The 16,896-nt window shown below is 57.1% G+C and overlaps 2 protein-coding genes across 2 annotated transcripts; both read left to right on the forward strand.

Annotated features, from left to right (window-relative positions):
• Nucleotides 1–6,251: 6,251 nt before the first annotated feature.
• Nucleotides 6,252–7,529, forward strand: LMJF_32_3230 (putative dynein light intermediate chain; the record flags this gene model as incomplete). The annotated part of the gene is made up of 1 exon (XM_001685597.1): nt 6,252–7,529. The coding sequence occupies one exon, from the start codon at nt 6,252–6,254 to the stop codon at nt 7,527–7,529; it is 1,278 nt and encodes a 425-aa protein (XP_001685649.1).
• Nucleotides 7,530–11,921: 4,392 nt separating this feature from the next.
• LMJF_32_3240 (conserved hypothetical protein) lies at nt 11,922–15,494 on the forward strand (the record flags this gene model as incomplete). Its single annotated transcript, XM_001685598.1, has 1 exon — nt 11,922–15,494. One exon carries the CDS (start codon nt 11,922–11,924, stop codon nt 15,492–15,494), a length of 3,573 nt encoding a protein of 1,190 aa, XP_001685650.1.
• Between the last annotated feature and the right edge of the window lie 1,402 nt (nt 15,495–16,896).

Raw genomic sequence — 16,896 nt, forward strand, 5'->3', positions numbered from 1 at the left:
GTGGTCCTTCGTCGTGTGTCTCCCTATCTCTGTGTATCCCTCAGTTTTTTTTTGTTACATCGCCTACACCGACATGCATCCGCACGCGATCATGAAGACGGTGGGCACTCTTCTCTCACGAATCCTCTTTACCTTTCCCATCTCTTCATTGGTATTACGCATGGTGCACGCCACGTCTCCAGCCCCGCCTCGTCTTCTTCCTCTTCCTCCCTACGATGGAATGTATTCATTGTAATTCTTCTTCCGCCCGTTTCTTTCCTTCCCTCTGTGTGTCTGCGTATATATATATATATATATATATATATATGGGCTCCGTTCTTCTGTCGCCGAGGGCGTTTCTCTTTTCGATCCGCTTAAGGAGAGGGACCTTCTTCTTTGCTTTCTGTTTCTGTGTTTGCGTGGGCGTGTACTCTATATATATATTTTTGTGTTTTTGTGCCTTTGCGTTGCTCTGATGTTTTTCTTGCATTGCCATCCAGTGAAGTGCGTGCAATGGCGGCGGATGACGATATGTACGAATTCGTAGCAAAACCCAGCAACGCAGAAAACACACAACGACTCCCCTCCTCTCTCCACAAAATAACCAAACAACAAAAAAGAAACGCCCGCACCCCCGTGTACATGCGCCCATACTAATAACACCAGATAACACCAACAACACCATCTCCCCTTCCCTAAACGCAACAACACCCAAACACAAAGCAAAATAAAACGACAAACACAAAGACGTCTCATCTTCCCCCCTCTCTCTGTATTTGAACTGTACTGTTCCTGCCTTTCTTTTTTTTCATGTTCGCACACCGCTGCCCTGGTGATGCCGGTCAACGCGGCGTGGTACCCGAGGTCCCGTACAACCCATATACTGTGTGGGGAAGCCCAGCAGCACCCCCCTCCCCCTACTATCCCTGCCAGTGCTGAACTGCCTCTGGTGGTGGTGACAGGTCCAGGGTGCCTACGACTTGGGAAAGTCAGAGCGATGTATCGCCACGGAGGTCGGCGGTCACGTCCAGGACGGCGTGCGTTGTCAGAGTGACCCGCCACCGTGAACACGCTTGTACCACACGCACACATGACGGGCAAAGCACCAGCATGAATCGGGCGTATCCCACCCGATGCTCAGTTCCCACTCGTGTGGGGAGCCTGAACCGCCCTGAGGGGGAAGCACCGCGTGGCGACCGGCACAATGGGAGCGGCTGTGAGGCGACCTGAGAGACGGCGGGTGGTGGGTGGAGTTTGAGGCTGGGGCCCTGCTCTCAGATGGCTGGGTCGGTGCATTGCTGCAGCGCGTGTTTCACGCTGCTCCGCACCACGCGGATGGGGTCTATGGCAGGCCGGGTAGAGTGAGCTTATGCACTATGGCAGCATGAGCATGTTGAAGGAAACGAAAATCCAACTCCGTTGCTTAGATGTTGCGCTGCGCGTGCACGTATTTGGCGAGTGCATATTTGCCTTTTTTGTCGGGTGCCTCGCCTTGCCTCCTCTTCCTTCATCTTCACCGCCCACCCTCCCGTTTCACCCTCAACCGCCACTCCCATTCCGGTCGTTTTCTTTTCTTTTTCGTCGATGCCCTTAAGTGGAGTAGCTCTCTCGTTACCTTTGTATACACGCTCGCCTCTCTCCAGTCTATGTTCCTAGATCGCTTTCTTTCTCTCTCTCTCTCTCTCTCTCTTTCTTGTCTCTGTATCTTCGACCGTTCGAGACTTCTGCAACGGACCGACCTACAAAGGCGAGAGCATGCGCGAGTGTCTCTTCCAGCTTTGTCGTCTTCCGTGAGGGTGGGGGTGGGGGCATTGGTGCGTCTCTGCTTTGTTTCGCTGCCTCATCCCATCGCCCCGCTCCTCCGTCTTTGTGGCTGTGGAGCGTGTGTGCGTATCTCCTGTGTCTGCATCTGGAAGGTGTGTGCGTGTTTCTGCGAGGCAGCGAAACGAACGATGCGATCGCATGCATGTGTGTGTGTCTTCTCTTTTTGCCTTTTTTTTGTACTGTGCTGTTGTTGCTGTGCTCCTCTTCCACTCGTTCTTCTGTATTCCTTGCTCCCCCTTCTCTACTGGGGGAGGGGGGAGGGGGCGGGCATTTCATTTTTAGTCGTCATCTGTACATCTCGGCGGTGCTGCGATCCCTTCCTTCTCCACCCTCACACGCACACGCACACGCACATGAACACACACGCCTCCCCATCCTCTCTCATTTTTTCCTGCCATTGTCGACGGCGTTGTGCTACTCTCTACAGCAGAGAAGAAAAAAAGCGATTCCTATTTGGTTTTACATCTCTTCGACTGAGGCGACTCTGCTTCGCTCTCTTGTTCCCGTAAGAGCCTCTGTGTCTCCCGGTCTCTGCCTGTTGCTGTTTAATCAGTTCTCTGTCGACGGCTTGCCTCCTTATCCGAGTCGTTGGGCGTGTGTTTGTGTGCGTGTGTGCGCTTCTTTTCTCGCCTCAGGCAGAGGTGCAAGCGATACCCCTCATGCTCCACTTGTTGTTTCGCCGAAGCTTACTTTTTTCTGTCTCTTCACTTTTCCTTTGTTCCCTTCTCTTGTGCTGTCACAGTGTACACGAGAGGATAAGCAAGGTTTATGGAGACGACAGAAAAAGAGCGGTTCAAGGGGAGGAGGTGAAGAGGAGACGAGGAATGTCGGTAAGCCGAATCACTCCTGTGAGCGCCGCCGCGGAGCTGCCTCTTTCCGTCTTTGCTCAGACACACACACACACACACACACACACACACGAACGGACGCGCATGAATGACCTCTATTCTTCTTCTATATCCGAATCGAGTACGAACACATGCACACCTGCCCGTCGAGCGAGGGGGCGAAGAGGGGAGCAGGGGTCTGCAACGCTTTCTGTTTTTGGACTGCAGTTTTCTTCGGCTCCATCTCTGCCTCTCCCTTCTTTGTTGTGCGCTAGGGGGCTTGTCGTTGGACTCATCAGGATCATTAAGCGATTCTGTGCGTTTTGTTGCCGTGGGATGTGTGCGTGTCGCTCTCTCTCTCTCTCTCTCTCTCTGCCCCTTCCACCCATCTTCCTTTCTCACTCCGTCTGCTGCCGCGCTGTCAGGCCCCATCAATGCATTCCTTGCCTACCTCTCTTTCTATGTTATCTGTTTCTCTGATCTGTTGTAGCTCTTCTTGTTTTCACGTGTGCATGTTTTCTTCTTTTGCGTGTTTGTGAAGACGTGTGTGTGTGTGTGTGTGTCTGTGGAAGAGGACCGTCATGAAAGCAAAGCCAAAGGCCCACCTCTCTAAATGAAAAGTGAAAAAAAAACAATACAGTTGACTCGATTCTTCACCACCGCAGTGCCTCTCTTTTCTCCTCAGAATGAGGCGAGTAGAGTGAGCTGCATACAGGCCCCCCTCCCCCTCTCCACACACCATCACACACACACACACACACACACGCAAGCACAAACAAGTAGGGTGACATCTTCATTTGTTTATTTTCTTGATCTACTCCTTTTTTCTATATTGTCTCTCCCTTTTCAAGACAAAACATGCACAGCAACATCTCCCAGAGAGATCACCAGGAGGCGTAGGATGAAGGAAGAAGATGTGGTGCGTGCGTGTCGGCACACACACACACACACAAACACACGTAGCTGAGGCGTCAAGTAGAGAGTGAGTGAGCGTAAAGAGTTTCAGCGGCAGATGTGCCTCTTTCTCTGACATCCGTTTGGCATTCTAGCACCCCCGTGTGGATTCTCTCCCCCTCCCTTTCGACTTGGCCTGTCCGTGCCCGTGTCCGTGTTTGTGTGTGTGTTTCTGTGCGCCTTTTCATCGCTGCTGTTGAGCCACTTGACGGTCTTCTGCCCTTCTCCCTGTTCACCTATATATGGTATGTACGTTCGAGTGCGTCGCTCGCCGTTGGCAACTGCACGTTGCTGCGTGATACGTTTTGTGTAGGCATGTCTTCGGCGTTTGGTCACTTGCTCACCTTTTTCTTTTTTTCGTTGCTTCCCTTTTACGCCGTCTCTTTTCCCTCTGGTTCTCGCTCTTTCCGATGTGCTGCTGACGATACTCACAAGACTTGTTTCCGTGTGTGTCCCTCAGCGCCCTTTTCTCTCTCCCTCTCTTCATTCCTATATATCTCTATATTTATCTGCACATATATATATATATATATTATTATTATCATTATATATATATATATATATGCCGTTGTCGGCTGACTTTGCTTTGTTTTTGTTATTATATATATACTCTTCTCATATCTCCGCTTGCTTCCGACTTTTTTTTTGTTGCGCGCGTTTTCCCTTGTTTTCGCTGCCTCTCTCACTGCCTTTGCGTGTGTCTCTCTCTCTGCCGAGTGCACATGTCTCTGTGTATGCGTGTATGTCTGTGAGCGGGTCGGCGAGTGGGTGCGCGTGGTCGCCTCTCGCCCTTCTCGGATGACACACTCTCTTTTCTATTGATAGCTTTCGTTTTATCACTCGGGGAAGGAAGAGGGCGAGTGCGTGAATGCAGAAAAAAGAGGCGCGCATCAACAAACAAGGTGAGCGCGCGCCCGCGAAGGCTCCTGCACGCATGTGGCACTCGCTCAAGTCGATACCTTGCGAGTCTATTTTCTAGCGCCGCATCCTTCCGTTTCTCGGATGATGCAGATCAGCGAGCGCGAGGTGTGGTGTGCGTACGTATGGCCTCTATCTGGTCCTTTGCCCGCGTTACGCTTGTGTGCTCTACTCAAACAGAACCTTTCCCATGCTTTTTTTTCGCTAGTTGACGTGCGTGCGTGCATCCCTCGTCCTCTCTCTCGATCTGCGTGCGTGTCTGCACTCCCGTGTGCGCGTGTGCTGGCTTGTCGTTGTCTGTTTTGACTAGCTTGTGTTTCTGTTTTCCTTCCCTCTGGTCCACTTCACGCGTTGGCTCTTTTCGCTTCCCTTGTTTGCTTGCTCGTTTCCTCTTCCGCTCTCACTCTTTTCTTTTTTTTTTTCAGAGGTTCCTCCCTTCCTCCTTGATGCGGTTTGCACGTTTTCAGCTGCAGATGTCTATTCCTTTGTGATTGTGTTGTGCCTGCCCGCCTGCCTGCCTTTTCTTTTTTTTTTCTTGTCTGTGACATGTTTGCTTGTTCGTCTCCCCTCACCTTCGCTTCGCGTCTCTCTTCGTCATCTTTCTGTGTTCCTCTCGCTCAGTCTCTCTCGCTGATGGCGCGCTCGCGAGGATGTCTTTTTTTTTTGCTCGTTTACTGTGGAGGGCTTTGCACTGAACTGGTGCGGCACGGCCTCCCTCTTTCACGTTTCTTGTTTGATGGTCTAGGTGGTAAGTTGCCCGCCTTAGTGCCGTTAGTGCCATCTCGCTTCAGCGGGTCTATGAAAGTGTCAAGAGAGAGCAACAACAACAACAAAAATACAAAACGACAAACGAAAAGGATCGCTACACGCTCGTAACAGACGCCTCCGCTGATTGAAATTACTTGACGGAGAGGGGTGTGTGGGTTTTGCGCCACAGCGACGCGAGAGAATCAAGTGCTGCGGAGCACCCGCAGCCGCGCTGGTGTGAAGTGGGAGGCTATAGCAGTGCTGCAGCCGCGCGGCGCAGTTTCGTGCATCGCGTCCTCGCAACAACGAAAAAAAGGAGTGGGATTCGAGATCGAAAAAGAGGGCTGTGCGCTGCGATCGCTGCTGGGCAGTCCCTCTGCTGGCTCTGCAGTTCTTCCGTCCCTATCCACCCCCATACCCCTCTCTCTCTCCATCGAGGAAGCTGCGGAGGCAAAACCACCTCACAAAACGTTAAGGCTCGGCGAACGTGTAATGGCAACGCATCAGTGCAGCCGAGTCCCCTGCATGAATCGACTGCGCTTCTCTTTGATTATCGTGGCCAGGTGCGCTAGCGCGTTGATGTCGTATCCATCTCTCTGCCTTTCTCTCACTCTTCTCCGTGCTCTCCATCTTTACACACGTACGACGACACATCTGCATTTCTTGCTTTCTTTGTTTCGAATCGCAGCTGCGATCTCGGACACCTTCTTTCCTTCCTCATCTCGTCTCTATTCCTGTGCACAGTGTACTACTTTCTTTCCCGGTTCACTCACCGGCCCTGAGACTACGAAGAGAGTAATAGAGGAAACACACACACACACACACACACACACACACGTGCGTGCATCAACAGTGGCGTGGCGGTATTTTCCCCGCTTGTTCTCCCTCAGGCGTATACGCTCTCTCTCTATTCCTCCTTCGTACCGGGCGTTTACTGTGTTGTATGTTGTGAAGTCGGCACGACAGCTCTCACCACAGCAGGAGTTGAGAAGCGAAGGAGGGATGCCCGGCTCACCGGTGGATAGAAAGCCTGAGGCCTCGAGAAACAGTGTGCAGAAGGGTGCCGCTGAGCATCCGCAGCCGCCGCGCAGGCCTTCAAAGACGGCGTCTGAAGAAGGCGCCGAGTCGCCCCTGCGGCAGTCGCAGGAGCTCTCCGAGGCCCCGACCACTGCCGCCACCGGCACCAGTGCGAGCATTGTCATCGATCCCACAAAGGATCTCTGGCAGAACATCACGCGAAATGTCAAGGACGCTAACGTCGAGCAGACAGAGACGAGCCTGGTCGTGGTCGGAGCCTCTGGTAGCGGCAAGACGACTCTTCTCCACCGCATCTATACCTCTTTCCAGAGCAACTCGAGTGGGTCTGGCCCTAAGAGGGTAAAGGCGACGACGGCACTGGACTACAGCTTCGCCCGCCGATCGGAGCGCAACGTGGCGCCCGTAGCACACTTCTGGGAGATCGCGCAAGGGACGCAGTTCTCGCAGCTGCTGGACATTGTGGTGACGCCGGAGAACGTTCACGCCGTGGTGGCGGCGGTGGTGGTGGACGCGAGTGAAGAAGGACTGCCGGTTGCGTGGGAAACAGCCACGTACTGGTTGCGCCGGCTCGACCAGCGCGTCAGCGATATTTCGCAGCGCATGAAGGCGAAGGGGTCAACCACGCCAGCGAAAATCCTGACCCGCGCGCAGAAGGCTATCGGGCTCGACCATCCAGACCTGAAGCGCATGCGACTCAGCGGGGTGCCGACGGTGCTTGTCATCAACAAGATCGACGCATTCCGTCGCGACATGCAGCAGCTGAAATTCCTGTGCCGTAGCATGCGCTACCTCGCCCACCTGTACGGCGCCCACGTCGTCTTCACCAGCGAGCAGGAGAGCGTGCGATGGCGCGCGCTGATGAACTTCACGCTCTTTCAAGCCCCCTTCGACCCCAAGTACTTGCAGACAGATCCAGAGCGGAGTGCCGTGTTGCTGACGGTCGACCGCGACAGTTTCTTGGACATTGGCGACCCCGATGTGAGTCGGCTTGGCGGCAGCGCCAGTACCGGCGACGCGGAGCTGGATCGATGGAAGGCGCCCTTTGACGAGGCGTTTCCGCCAAAGAAGCTGAACGAGGAGGGCAAGGTAGTGGACGATCCTTTCATCCGCCGCCTGTACGACACGTCGGAGGGCGGCTTCGGCGATCCGGTGATCGACGCCCTGCGCAAGCAGAAGGATGAGGAGCTGGAGCAGTACCGCAAGAAGAGCAGCAGCGCTGCCAACGCCAGCAAGGCCAAGTGAGGCGCTGCTGGGAAAGGTTGAAAAGGACAGAGGGGCGTGTGTGGCGCTTGTTGGCGGTACCGCTGCAAAGTTTTCCCTCCCCTCCACAACGAAGAGCAGACAAAGGCGCGGCTGTGCGGAGTTGGTGGCACTTGTGATGCATTGGCTGCCGCGCAGCACGCTGCAGAATGTTTGGGGGTATGCATCTGCGGGCCTTTAGTTTTTGTATGCCATGTTTAGACGATTCGGTGTGCATGTGTATGTGCACAAGCGTCTGTCGATGTAGAGGAAGCGGCGCCCCCTTGATTGCTCTGTGCGCGTTGTGATGACACTCTCTCTTGCGTGGCGGTAGTGGCGCTGGAAGGAGAACGCATGGCGGCTTTGACACCACTGCGGCGGGACCCGCTAGGTGTGTTAAGCGTGGTGCATGTGTGCTTGTATGCGGGTAAGTGTGTGCGCGTCGGTCTTTCACCGCCTTTCTCTAGGCTTTCCTGCATACTCGCTGTCTCCACCTCCTCCGCCACACCGATTATCTCTTGCCAGCTCCCTGCACCTCTTGCCTCCGTCTGCAGCCTCCGATGGAGAACACAGGGATACGGCGATGGGGGAGTGAGCAGGGCAGGGAAAGGGCTATCGCGTCTCTTGTTCAGGCCCACCTTACGCGGCGAAACACCCACAGCAACAGCAGGGCTGACGAAGCAAACCCAGCCTACTGAGCAGAAAGCCGAGTCGCATGCGACTTCCGCACGCAACACCGTGCTCTTGCCGTTCGACTGTCTCATAGTGTGTCGCTTGCACCTTCGCTGCTGTCGTGGGAGGGCGTATATATATATATATATATATATATGTGTGTGTGTGTGTGTGTGGACACGCGAAGGGCGAGGGAGAGGGCCGAAGTGCCGCAAGGCGTGCTAGCGTCTGCGCGTGAAGTTGAAGGAGCGAGCCTCTCCTCTACCCTCTCTCTTTCATGGCATCGACCTCTTGGCGGCAAGGAGGCCTCACTCATCCACGAGTTGCGAGGCCGCTGATACGTCCTTTCTGATTGCGGCACTCGTCTTTACAACTGTGCGATCCTCTCTCTCACATATGTGCCGCCCTATTTCTGACTGCGGCTACCTTCACCGCTCGTGCACCTCCGTTTTTCTCCCATCTTCTCTCCTGCTCTGACCTCTTTCTTGCTCCTCTCGCTCCCCTGCGCACACATAAAGCTATCGTTTCAGGCTCCTTTGATTTCTTTTTCCTATCGTCACTGACATTCCCCCTCGTCTTCTCCCCACGTGGGGGTTCTGTTGCTCGTCAGCCTGTCGTTCCTTTCGCGAGTGCTCCTCCTCTCCTCCGTCTAATGCGCCTCGTGCCCATCGTTGTGCGCGTGCGCATGCCCGTGTGCCAAGCGCCCGTCGAATGGGCTTCGCCCCCCCCCCCCCCTCCTTTTTTGTTTGCCGTATGTAGAGTGCTCGTTGCTTTCGTGAGCGCATTCGAATAGCAACCATCCAACAACCCACACTCGTAATTTCCATCCCTTAACGCACGCTCGGCGGCCGACGTCACGCCCCTCGCTTCTCCATCGACCGCACCGCAGGCTAACGAAATGGCACAGCACCGCGCCCTTTTTCCGCCCTCCCTTTGCGCTGGCCTCTGTTCACAATCTCAGGCATCTGCAAAGTCGACACGCATACACACAGCAAGGGGCCAGCGACGCCAAACGCACGCAAAATACACGTGCTTCTCGTTGCTGGCGCAGTGGTTCGTTTTTCCTCTCGCAATCTCTCCCTTATCTCTATCTTTCCATGTCGTGAATGCAGGTCGACTGAGCCGCCTTGGGGGTGGGGTGGGGGTGCATGCATGAGGGAGCTAGTATGCGTAGATACGGTGTGATGGATGCCTCGCCCACCGCAGCCGTAGCGACCCGCGCCCGTGCCTGTCCGCTTCACGCCTGTGACTATGAACAGGTCTCGTTTCTCGCGCCTGTGTATGGGAGGCCTGGCTGTAGCGCTGCGACTACCCGCAGAGACAGCCTTAGAGGCGGCACTTGCTGATGCCCAGGAGGCAACTGCAGGAAGTTGCCACAGCCCCCTACCTTCTCGTCGCGGAAAAAAGATGCAAGATGAGAGGTCGAATGCTCGGCCGGTCCTATGCTTCGCCGCCTCGAATGAGCAAGCGCATTCAGCAGACGCCCATCCGCTCACCGACTCGACTGTTGTCTTGGGGGTCACCCACAGAGCAAGCCAGCACCTTGGCTGGGCTGCAGCACCGTGACGTGGCGAAACGGTGCACGGAGGAGGAGACTGAGAGCGCATCTGTTGGATCCCTCTCTTCCCCTGAGTATGCTGTAGGCTGCCCCGGCCGAGACCGTCGTGCAGGGGCTGGCCGCCAAGCCGCCAGGCACCCTTGCCGCGCGCGATCAAGAGGGGAAAAGACGCCTGGGACAAGTCCTACGCCTCACCTGAGAACACACCGTTGCCAACTTCGCCGTCGGCGGTGACACCACCGCCGATGCCCTCTAAACAGCCGCGTGAATTGTCGCGCGTGCCGCTGCTATTGCACGACGCCGCGGAGGTGAACGCGACGGCACATGCACCACCACGCGACGTGCCCAGCACGTCAGCCCTGACGTTGACGCTTGCGTCGGTCTCTGTTTCTCTCCTGATCCCAACGCTGCCTCCGCCAGTCGTGGTACCACACGGCATCATGAGGCTCCCCAGTGCACTGGTGAGCATTCTCTGTGAGCACTCCGCCCGTGTCCACCGCTTCCAGCAGCGGAAGCAGCTCCTATATGAGCAAGGAGGATTTCTTGCTCTCATTAAGCCCACTGGAGAGAGGCGCCAGCAATCTCCTCGACACACTCGAATGCGTGTCTTTGTCAGGGCCTGCATTGTGGCGATACTGCGACGAACTGGGCTCGCCGGCGGAAGGGATAGGAAGCCACGAAAAAAAAAAACGATGGCCAGACGAGTAAGAGCGGAGGAGAAGCTGCCTCTCCACACCTGCCGCTCGCTCTATATCCCAGAGCCTCGCTTATGCACCGAACACACGCCGCAGCTAAAGCGCGCACGGCGTTGCTGCAGTGATGGCGCACAAAGGGCGCAGGCAACACAGACAATACGTCCCTCCCTCCCTCCCTCCCTCCCTCCCTCCCTCCCTCCCTCCCTCCCTCCCTCCCTCCCTCCCTCCCTCTCGTTCTCTCGTTCTCTCGCTCTCTCGTGGTGTCACCTCGCTCGCTATGGGGGATCTCCCCTGCCTCCTTATCCTTCCCTTCTTCCCTTCTTCGCTTTCTCCTTTTTTTTTTCGTTTCGTCGCCTTTTGAAGCCCCTGTGGAGCTCATCAACTCAGACAGCTGCTTTCTGGGACGGCTGCTTCCTTGACTGCACGCGCCGTTGTCTGTCTGCACCTTCTGGTTTTGTTCTCAGACCCCGCCCTCTCTCTCCCCATAAAAGCTTATCTGTCGTTTCTGTCGTCTGCTGCCTCTCACTCTTTCTTTCCATGCGCTCATCCGCGCACACGGCGGTGCCCTCGCGTCGATCGCCTTCTCCTATCGTCTGTAGCCTCTTTCTATGCATATCTTTGCCCTGTGCTCTTGTTCTTGCGTGCATTGTGTGCGCGTCATCATCTCTTTCTCGCCTTCGTTTGTTGTCGTTGCTGCCCCCTTCATCATCTCCCTCCTTTTTTATCGTCGCATCGCCTGCCCGCGTCTGCGTGTAGTGCTTCGATCTCTGTCGCTGCGCATGTGTTGGTGGGAGGGATAAAGAGGTCACGCGTGTCTCCTTTTGAACAGCAGCAGCGACAAGAGGGGTGGGGGTGGGGTGGGGGCGCAGCGCATCGGGCTGCACACACGCGCGGACTTCAGCGCGTTAGCACGCATGCGTGCTCCTTCTCCTTCGTGTAGAATGACCCGGGTGGGTGCAGCGAACGCATCACACGTGGCTTTCCTCCTCCTCGCACCTCGCTCCGTGACTTCAGCACTCACGCTGTCTCTTGCCACGCGAGAGAACGGGGGAACACCGCCGGGGGACCAGCGGTCATTGAGTCATGCGCGCATGTGCTTCTTCGCCCTCCCTTGCGACTCTTCACTGTTCCCAACGGCTTGTGGCGAAAATATCGGTGCTTCTCACTGTCCCCGCCCTCGCCGCGTATCGTCCCTCGTTCTCCCGCCTTCCTGCCATGCACACCGTCATGGCAGCACAAGCGCGCTTCTCTCACTCCTTGCGTTTGCAGCACCGGATCCCTCTCTTGAACGCCTCTGCCTGTGACGCCACAGGAAGAGGGTGCAGCGTAGGGTCCCTTTCTTTCGTTTTGTGCTTCCAGCCCGTGCACACGTGCACACACGCGCACACACGCTCCATCCGTCTGGTCCCCTCCCCTGCGCACACATACGCAGACCAGCCTCGATGTGCGCATGCGGCTTTACTTCATCAAATGCCGCGGATCCAATTGCAGTCCGTCAACCACTTCTCTGCATGGCTGCACGATGAGATCTTGACCGAGGTGCCGTTCGGCCTGTCCCTGCGGCTGCGTCCTCTACCGATGCAGGGGTCCACAGCTGTCTCGGGGGGCGGATTTGTATTGGCGAGACCTCACGTAGGACACGTAATTGCCTCTTTGACCGCAGAGACATCGGGGGTGCCAGAAGCGCCGGCGACCGACGACGGCGGCGCCGTGGAGGCTGTAGAGCAGGAGGCTGCAGAGGTGTCACGCTCCCTGTCGGGACGCGTCCATTCCACCATCGACTGGTACACGCTTTTTCTGAAAACGTTGCTGCACCTCACCAGCACAAACGGGTCGCCTCCTCGCCACACTGGTGCATCTTCTTCGCCATCTTCGACGTGCGTTGTGGCAGCGACGGACGGGGTGGGCCGCAAGACCACCCTCTACGCAGCGATGCTGTCGCACTGCGCGGAGTGGTGGGACGCTGGCAGGGCGATGGCGCCCATCAGCGCACGTCTCTGGCACCACAGCCCGCCACTGCAATGGGCAGTGTCGCTGCGCAGGCCGTTTGTCTTCTTCGATGAGACATCAGAGGCAGCGGGACGTCTCGCCGACCCATCGAGGCTTAGCGGAAGAGGCAGCGCCGACGGTGGCGCCCGCCGACGCTTGCTGCGCGTACTGCGCCTCCTCAGCGCTCGCGGGGGCTGGCAGCTCTGTGTACGGCGCTCTTCCCGAGGCGGCGCTGCTCGCACCATTACCACCACCTCTTCGACCTTGTTGCACCAGGAGGATGAGGGGTCGGTTCACGTGGACTGGCTCGACTATCTCACAGAGCGATGCGTGGAAGTGGACTTGCGGCCAGCTGGAGATTACGATGACTTTGAGTCTCTGCTGCGAGGCACCGCATCACACATGCGGCTCGGCAGTAGTTCAACGGCCCACCCCACACCCATTACCACGTCGTCAGCGCGCACGAGAAGCTGCGGCTTCGCGTGTGCCGTGCCCGATGTCTTTGTCCCTCTTAGCGCTGTGCTGTGGCATGTTCTGTCCACCGAGGTGGAAGGCCCTGTACTGGAAACCTTGCACGGACTGCTGCGCCAGTATCTGTGCTGGCCCTTTCTTGCCCCCCCGGACTGCGCCAGGGATCCCTCGACGACGTGCAGGAGTGACGTGACCAGCATCTTGCGGTACGCATACCACGCGCTGCAGACGCTGGTGCACACGCCAGAGCAGGTCTTCGCTTGTGAGTTGATGCACTCTGACCGGAATGGCACCGCTTCCTGCACGGCGCCAGCGCTGCCGCCGCCCCTGGCAGGTCCCGTCACGCTCTCCTGCATGATACCCAACAGCGTTTGCCTCGCACCACTTGCCTGTGACAGCGCGTCCTCGCGCTTCTTCCTTCAAGGACCCCCTGCGTCGGTGGCGCCTGACGGCATGGTACTGCGTCGGCATCCACTTCGCGTGCTGCTGCTGCGCGTCGATCCAGAAGGCGGCTGGCTGCCACCGCCAGAGACGTTGACCAGTCAGCGCACCCTTCACGCCTCGTTTGATGGACAGAGGGGCGAAGCGTGTGACAGCGACGAAGGTTGTGAGGATGGCGACAACGAGATGGACGACAACTTTGCATTACGGGAGGCCCGCGGAGCAGGCAGGCGGACTGTGGCGCGCCCAGGCGCAGTTGCGCCCCGGCAGAGAACGGTTCTCACCTCGCCGCCATCGCCCTCCCTTTGTGCGGATCGCTCCACCACAGAGGATCGAGTGGTATCTATGCTGACGGCGCATGTCATCCGTAGGGGGCCCTTCGCGCAAGCGGTCACGTCGGCCCGCAACCTTGATCAATGCCTCTGGCTTGCTGCAATACGGCTGTTCGTCTACGCACTCCTTCACGACGCGCGTGTTGTCTTCACCCCGGAGAGGCTGCCCACCTTTGTGAAGGTGTTCGGCTACCGCCACCTTCCCCAGCTGCACCAGCGACTCTGCGAGGTTCGAGGGGCGTTCAGGGAAGGTGCAGCAGACGACGGTGCTTTGTTGTTCTGTGCGGACGCCGCGGACCCCCCCACGAGAGCTGCTGCGGTTTCGCTGCTGGACGCGGCGTGCCAGCGTGAGCCGCCGATTGCCGTGTACGTTGTGGACCAGGTCTCCCTGAGCGGCTTCTCGAGGCTGCAAGCGAGGAGCAGGGTTTCGGGGACGACCAGCGCTGATCGTGCTGTGCCCTCGGCGCCCTCTTCTCTGCCGCTCCTCCCGGTAGTGCTGTGCTGCAATGTGCTGCGCCATCCGTGCAGCTTCGACGAAGCATGCGGCTCGAGTCGACCTAGCGGCATCTGTGAGGTGACTTACTGCGGGGTGCTCGACGTGATAGAGCTGTGCCATATTTCTGCTTTCTTGCAGTCGCAGCACTCCCCATGCTCTGCAGAGAAGTTCGCGATGAGGTGCGCTGCGGTGGTTGCCTCGGAAGAAGGGGGCGCGTCCCGGCTGTACGGCGGCCGCGTGTTCATTGCGGCGCTGCACCCTATAGTCACGCCTTCTTTGACCGACGTGGATGATCGCTTCCGCACACTCACTGGTGAGCGGGGTGCGGATCCGCGAGCAAGATGTGGCGGCGACGCGGACGCCTGGAAAGCTGCGGTTGTCGAGTCAGAGCTGTGGCAGCCGCTGCTACCTTCTGTTCTTCTCTTGGCTCCGATTCAGCAGCAGACCATGCTGTACGGGGCACTGCTACGCAAGGCGGCCTTGGCACTGCTGGAGGCGCTGCCGAGCCCTTGCACAAGTAAGACCTACATGTCGACTTCTATGCGGGATACAACTCGCACTGCCCGTGCAAGCATTCCCGGTGTCGTTCGCGGCGGCGGTGCCTTCTTCGTGTCTCTGGCGAGACAGGCACGATGGTTAATGCGGCGGCTCTCGCTGTCGCCGGCCTGTGCCGATGCCGCGGCGACGTTCGCGGGTGTGGGCGTCGCGGGCTCGGAGCCTTTCGCATCCCCTGACGCCGTTTCGTGGGGCATCGGCGTTGCTCTGCAGGACCACGCCACAGTACGCTTCGTGCTGGCAATCCTGTGCGAGTCATGTGCAGCGATGGTGACTCGACTAGCGGAGCCGCTGACTGAGTGGAGCGCTGCGTCAGGACCTGCATTGTCTCCACTGTACAGTGCCCGAGCCTCTCCGCCTCCTCGTGGGCCGCATGCCCGACGACGATTGTGGGTCGAGGCCCTCCGCGCTGCTGTCGAGGCATCTTCGACGGTACCCGGCCAACCTGTGCTGCATGCCTACCACGAAAACGTGGACGTGATGTTCTCGGAAGCGGCGAACGGCACCGCTTTCGACGCGTGCCTTGGCGCACCAACGCTACACGAGCGCGCTATGCAGTGGTTTGCCTCTGGCCGCCGGCTCTCCTCCTCCATTTCACAATCCGGCGCGGACGACGACGCTTGCACGCACCGCGGCGGCTGCGCTACGGAGCCGCCATTGTCCACCTATCTTTTTCTGGAGCCTCTGCACACAAACGTGCGCGCCGTGCGGGAAGCTCTCGCGCTCGTGCTGCATACGCTCTCTGCTACCGTACCCTAATACCATTTGTTTTGCATGCCGGCGCGAGCGCGGAACCTTGAGTAAGGCGAGAGGAGCTCGTGCGCAGAAGACTCGACAACCACTGACAGGAGCATACTAGAACAACAGAACAGAAATGTGCAAGAGCGGGTGTGCGTATAGCCTGGTGCGACCTCGTGAGGTGTATGTGCCTCTCACACACATCCCGACCTCCATTGTGTATATGTGCATACACGTGTACGGATATATATATACATATATATATATATATATATATATATGCATATATGTATATTTGTGCGTGCCGTCTTTCTCCACCTCGTCTGCTTCTTCTCCGCTTTTGGTGCGGCTTTCCTTCGGTGGAGGGATCCTGTCTCCTTTCCCCCGGCACGCAGCATGCCCTGTCGTCTCTGTACTTCTTTTCTCATCCTTGAACTGGTTCCCATTTTCATCTGTCATTGAACGCGCACAATCGCGTGTGCACTTCCATCTGCGTGCCCCTGCATACATCTCGTGCATTGTGGGCATCACCGCAGTGGCAAAGGATTCGGGCGGATTGTTGGGCAAACGCACACACACACACACACACACACACACACACAGGTCGGCACTCCCTTCTCTCTCTCTCTCTCTTTTTCGTTTGCTCGTTGTTGTGCTGCCTTTATTTGTCGTGTGGGAGTTGTGAGCCGCTGCACCGCTCTTCTTGTCTTCCTCCTTTTCCGCTGTTCTGTGTACAGCACGTGCTTGCGGACCGTCTGCGCCTACAGCTTGTGTCGCCCCTGCCCGTCCTCTGCGATTGTCTTTTCCCCTCACGTGCCGGGCACTCTTGCCCAGCCGTGAGGACGATGTCTTGCGGCTCGGTTGAGCAACTCGTTATTTTTCTTTGTTCTCCCTTCTTTACTATTTCAAGCTGGAACACACTAACGCAAGGAATCTGGAACTGTATATTTTTGCTTTAGAGTTCTTTCTTCAGCGCCGCGGGTGCCTGCGTGAGCGTGCTTGGTCTTGTTGGCCGCTTGCTTGCTCCTCTCCGCCCACGTCGCCTCTCTGCAACCTCCCCGTCTCGCCCCCTTTTCTCGGCCAAGGCTGTATACACTCGAGAGAGAAGGAACGCTGACAGATTTGGACACACACACACACACACACACACACACACACACACACACACACACACACACACACACACACAGCGCATTCGCGGCCGCTTATCTGCTGTTTAGCACGACGGCGGTCCGCGTTTGTGTGTCTTCTGCTCCGGAGAGGAACAAGGACCATAGAGAAGACCAAGAGCGAAAAAAAAACGGGACACGCACACACACACACACACACACACACACACACACACACGTGAAGATTGTGGAGGGGGTTCAGCGGCGGGGTTGTTGCGTGTTTTGTCCTTCTCTTGGTCGTTGTGTTTTGGTGC

The sequence above is a fragment of the Leishmania major genome, chromosome 32, assembly GCF_000002725.2.
Source record: "Leishmania major strain Friedlin complete genome, chromosome 32".
Taxonomy (NCBI): domain Eukaryota; phylum Euglenozoa; class Kinetoplastea; order Trypanosomatida; family Trypanosomatidae; genus Leishmania; species Leishmania major.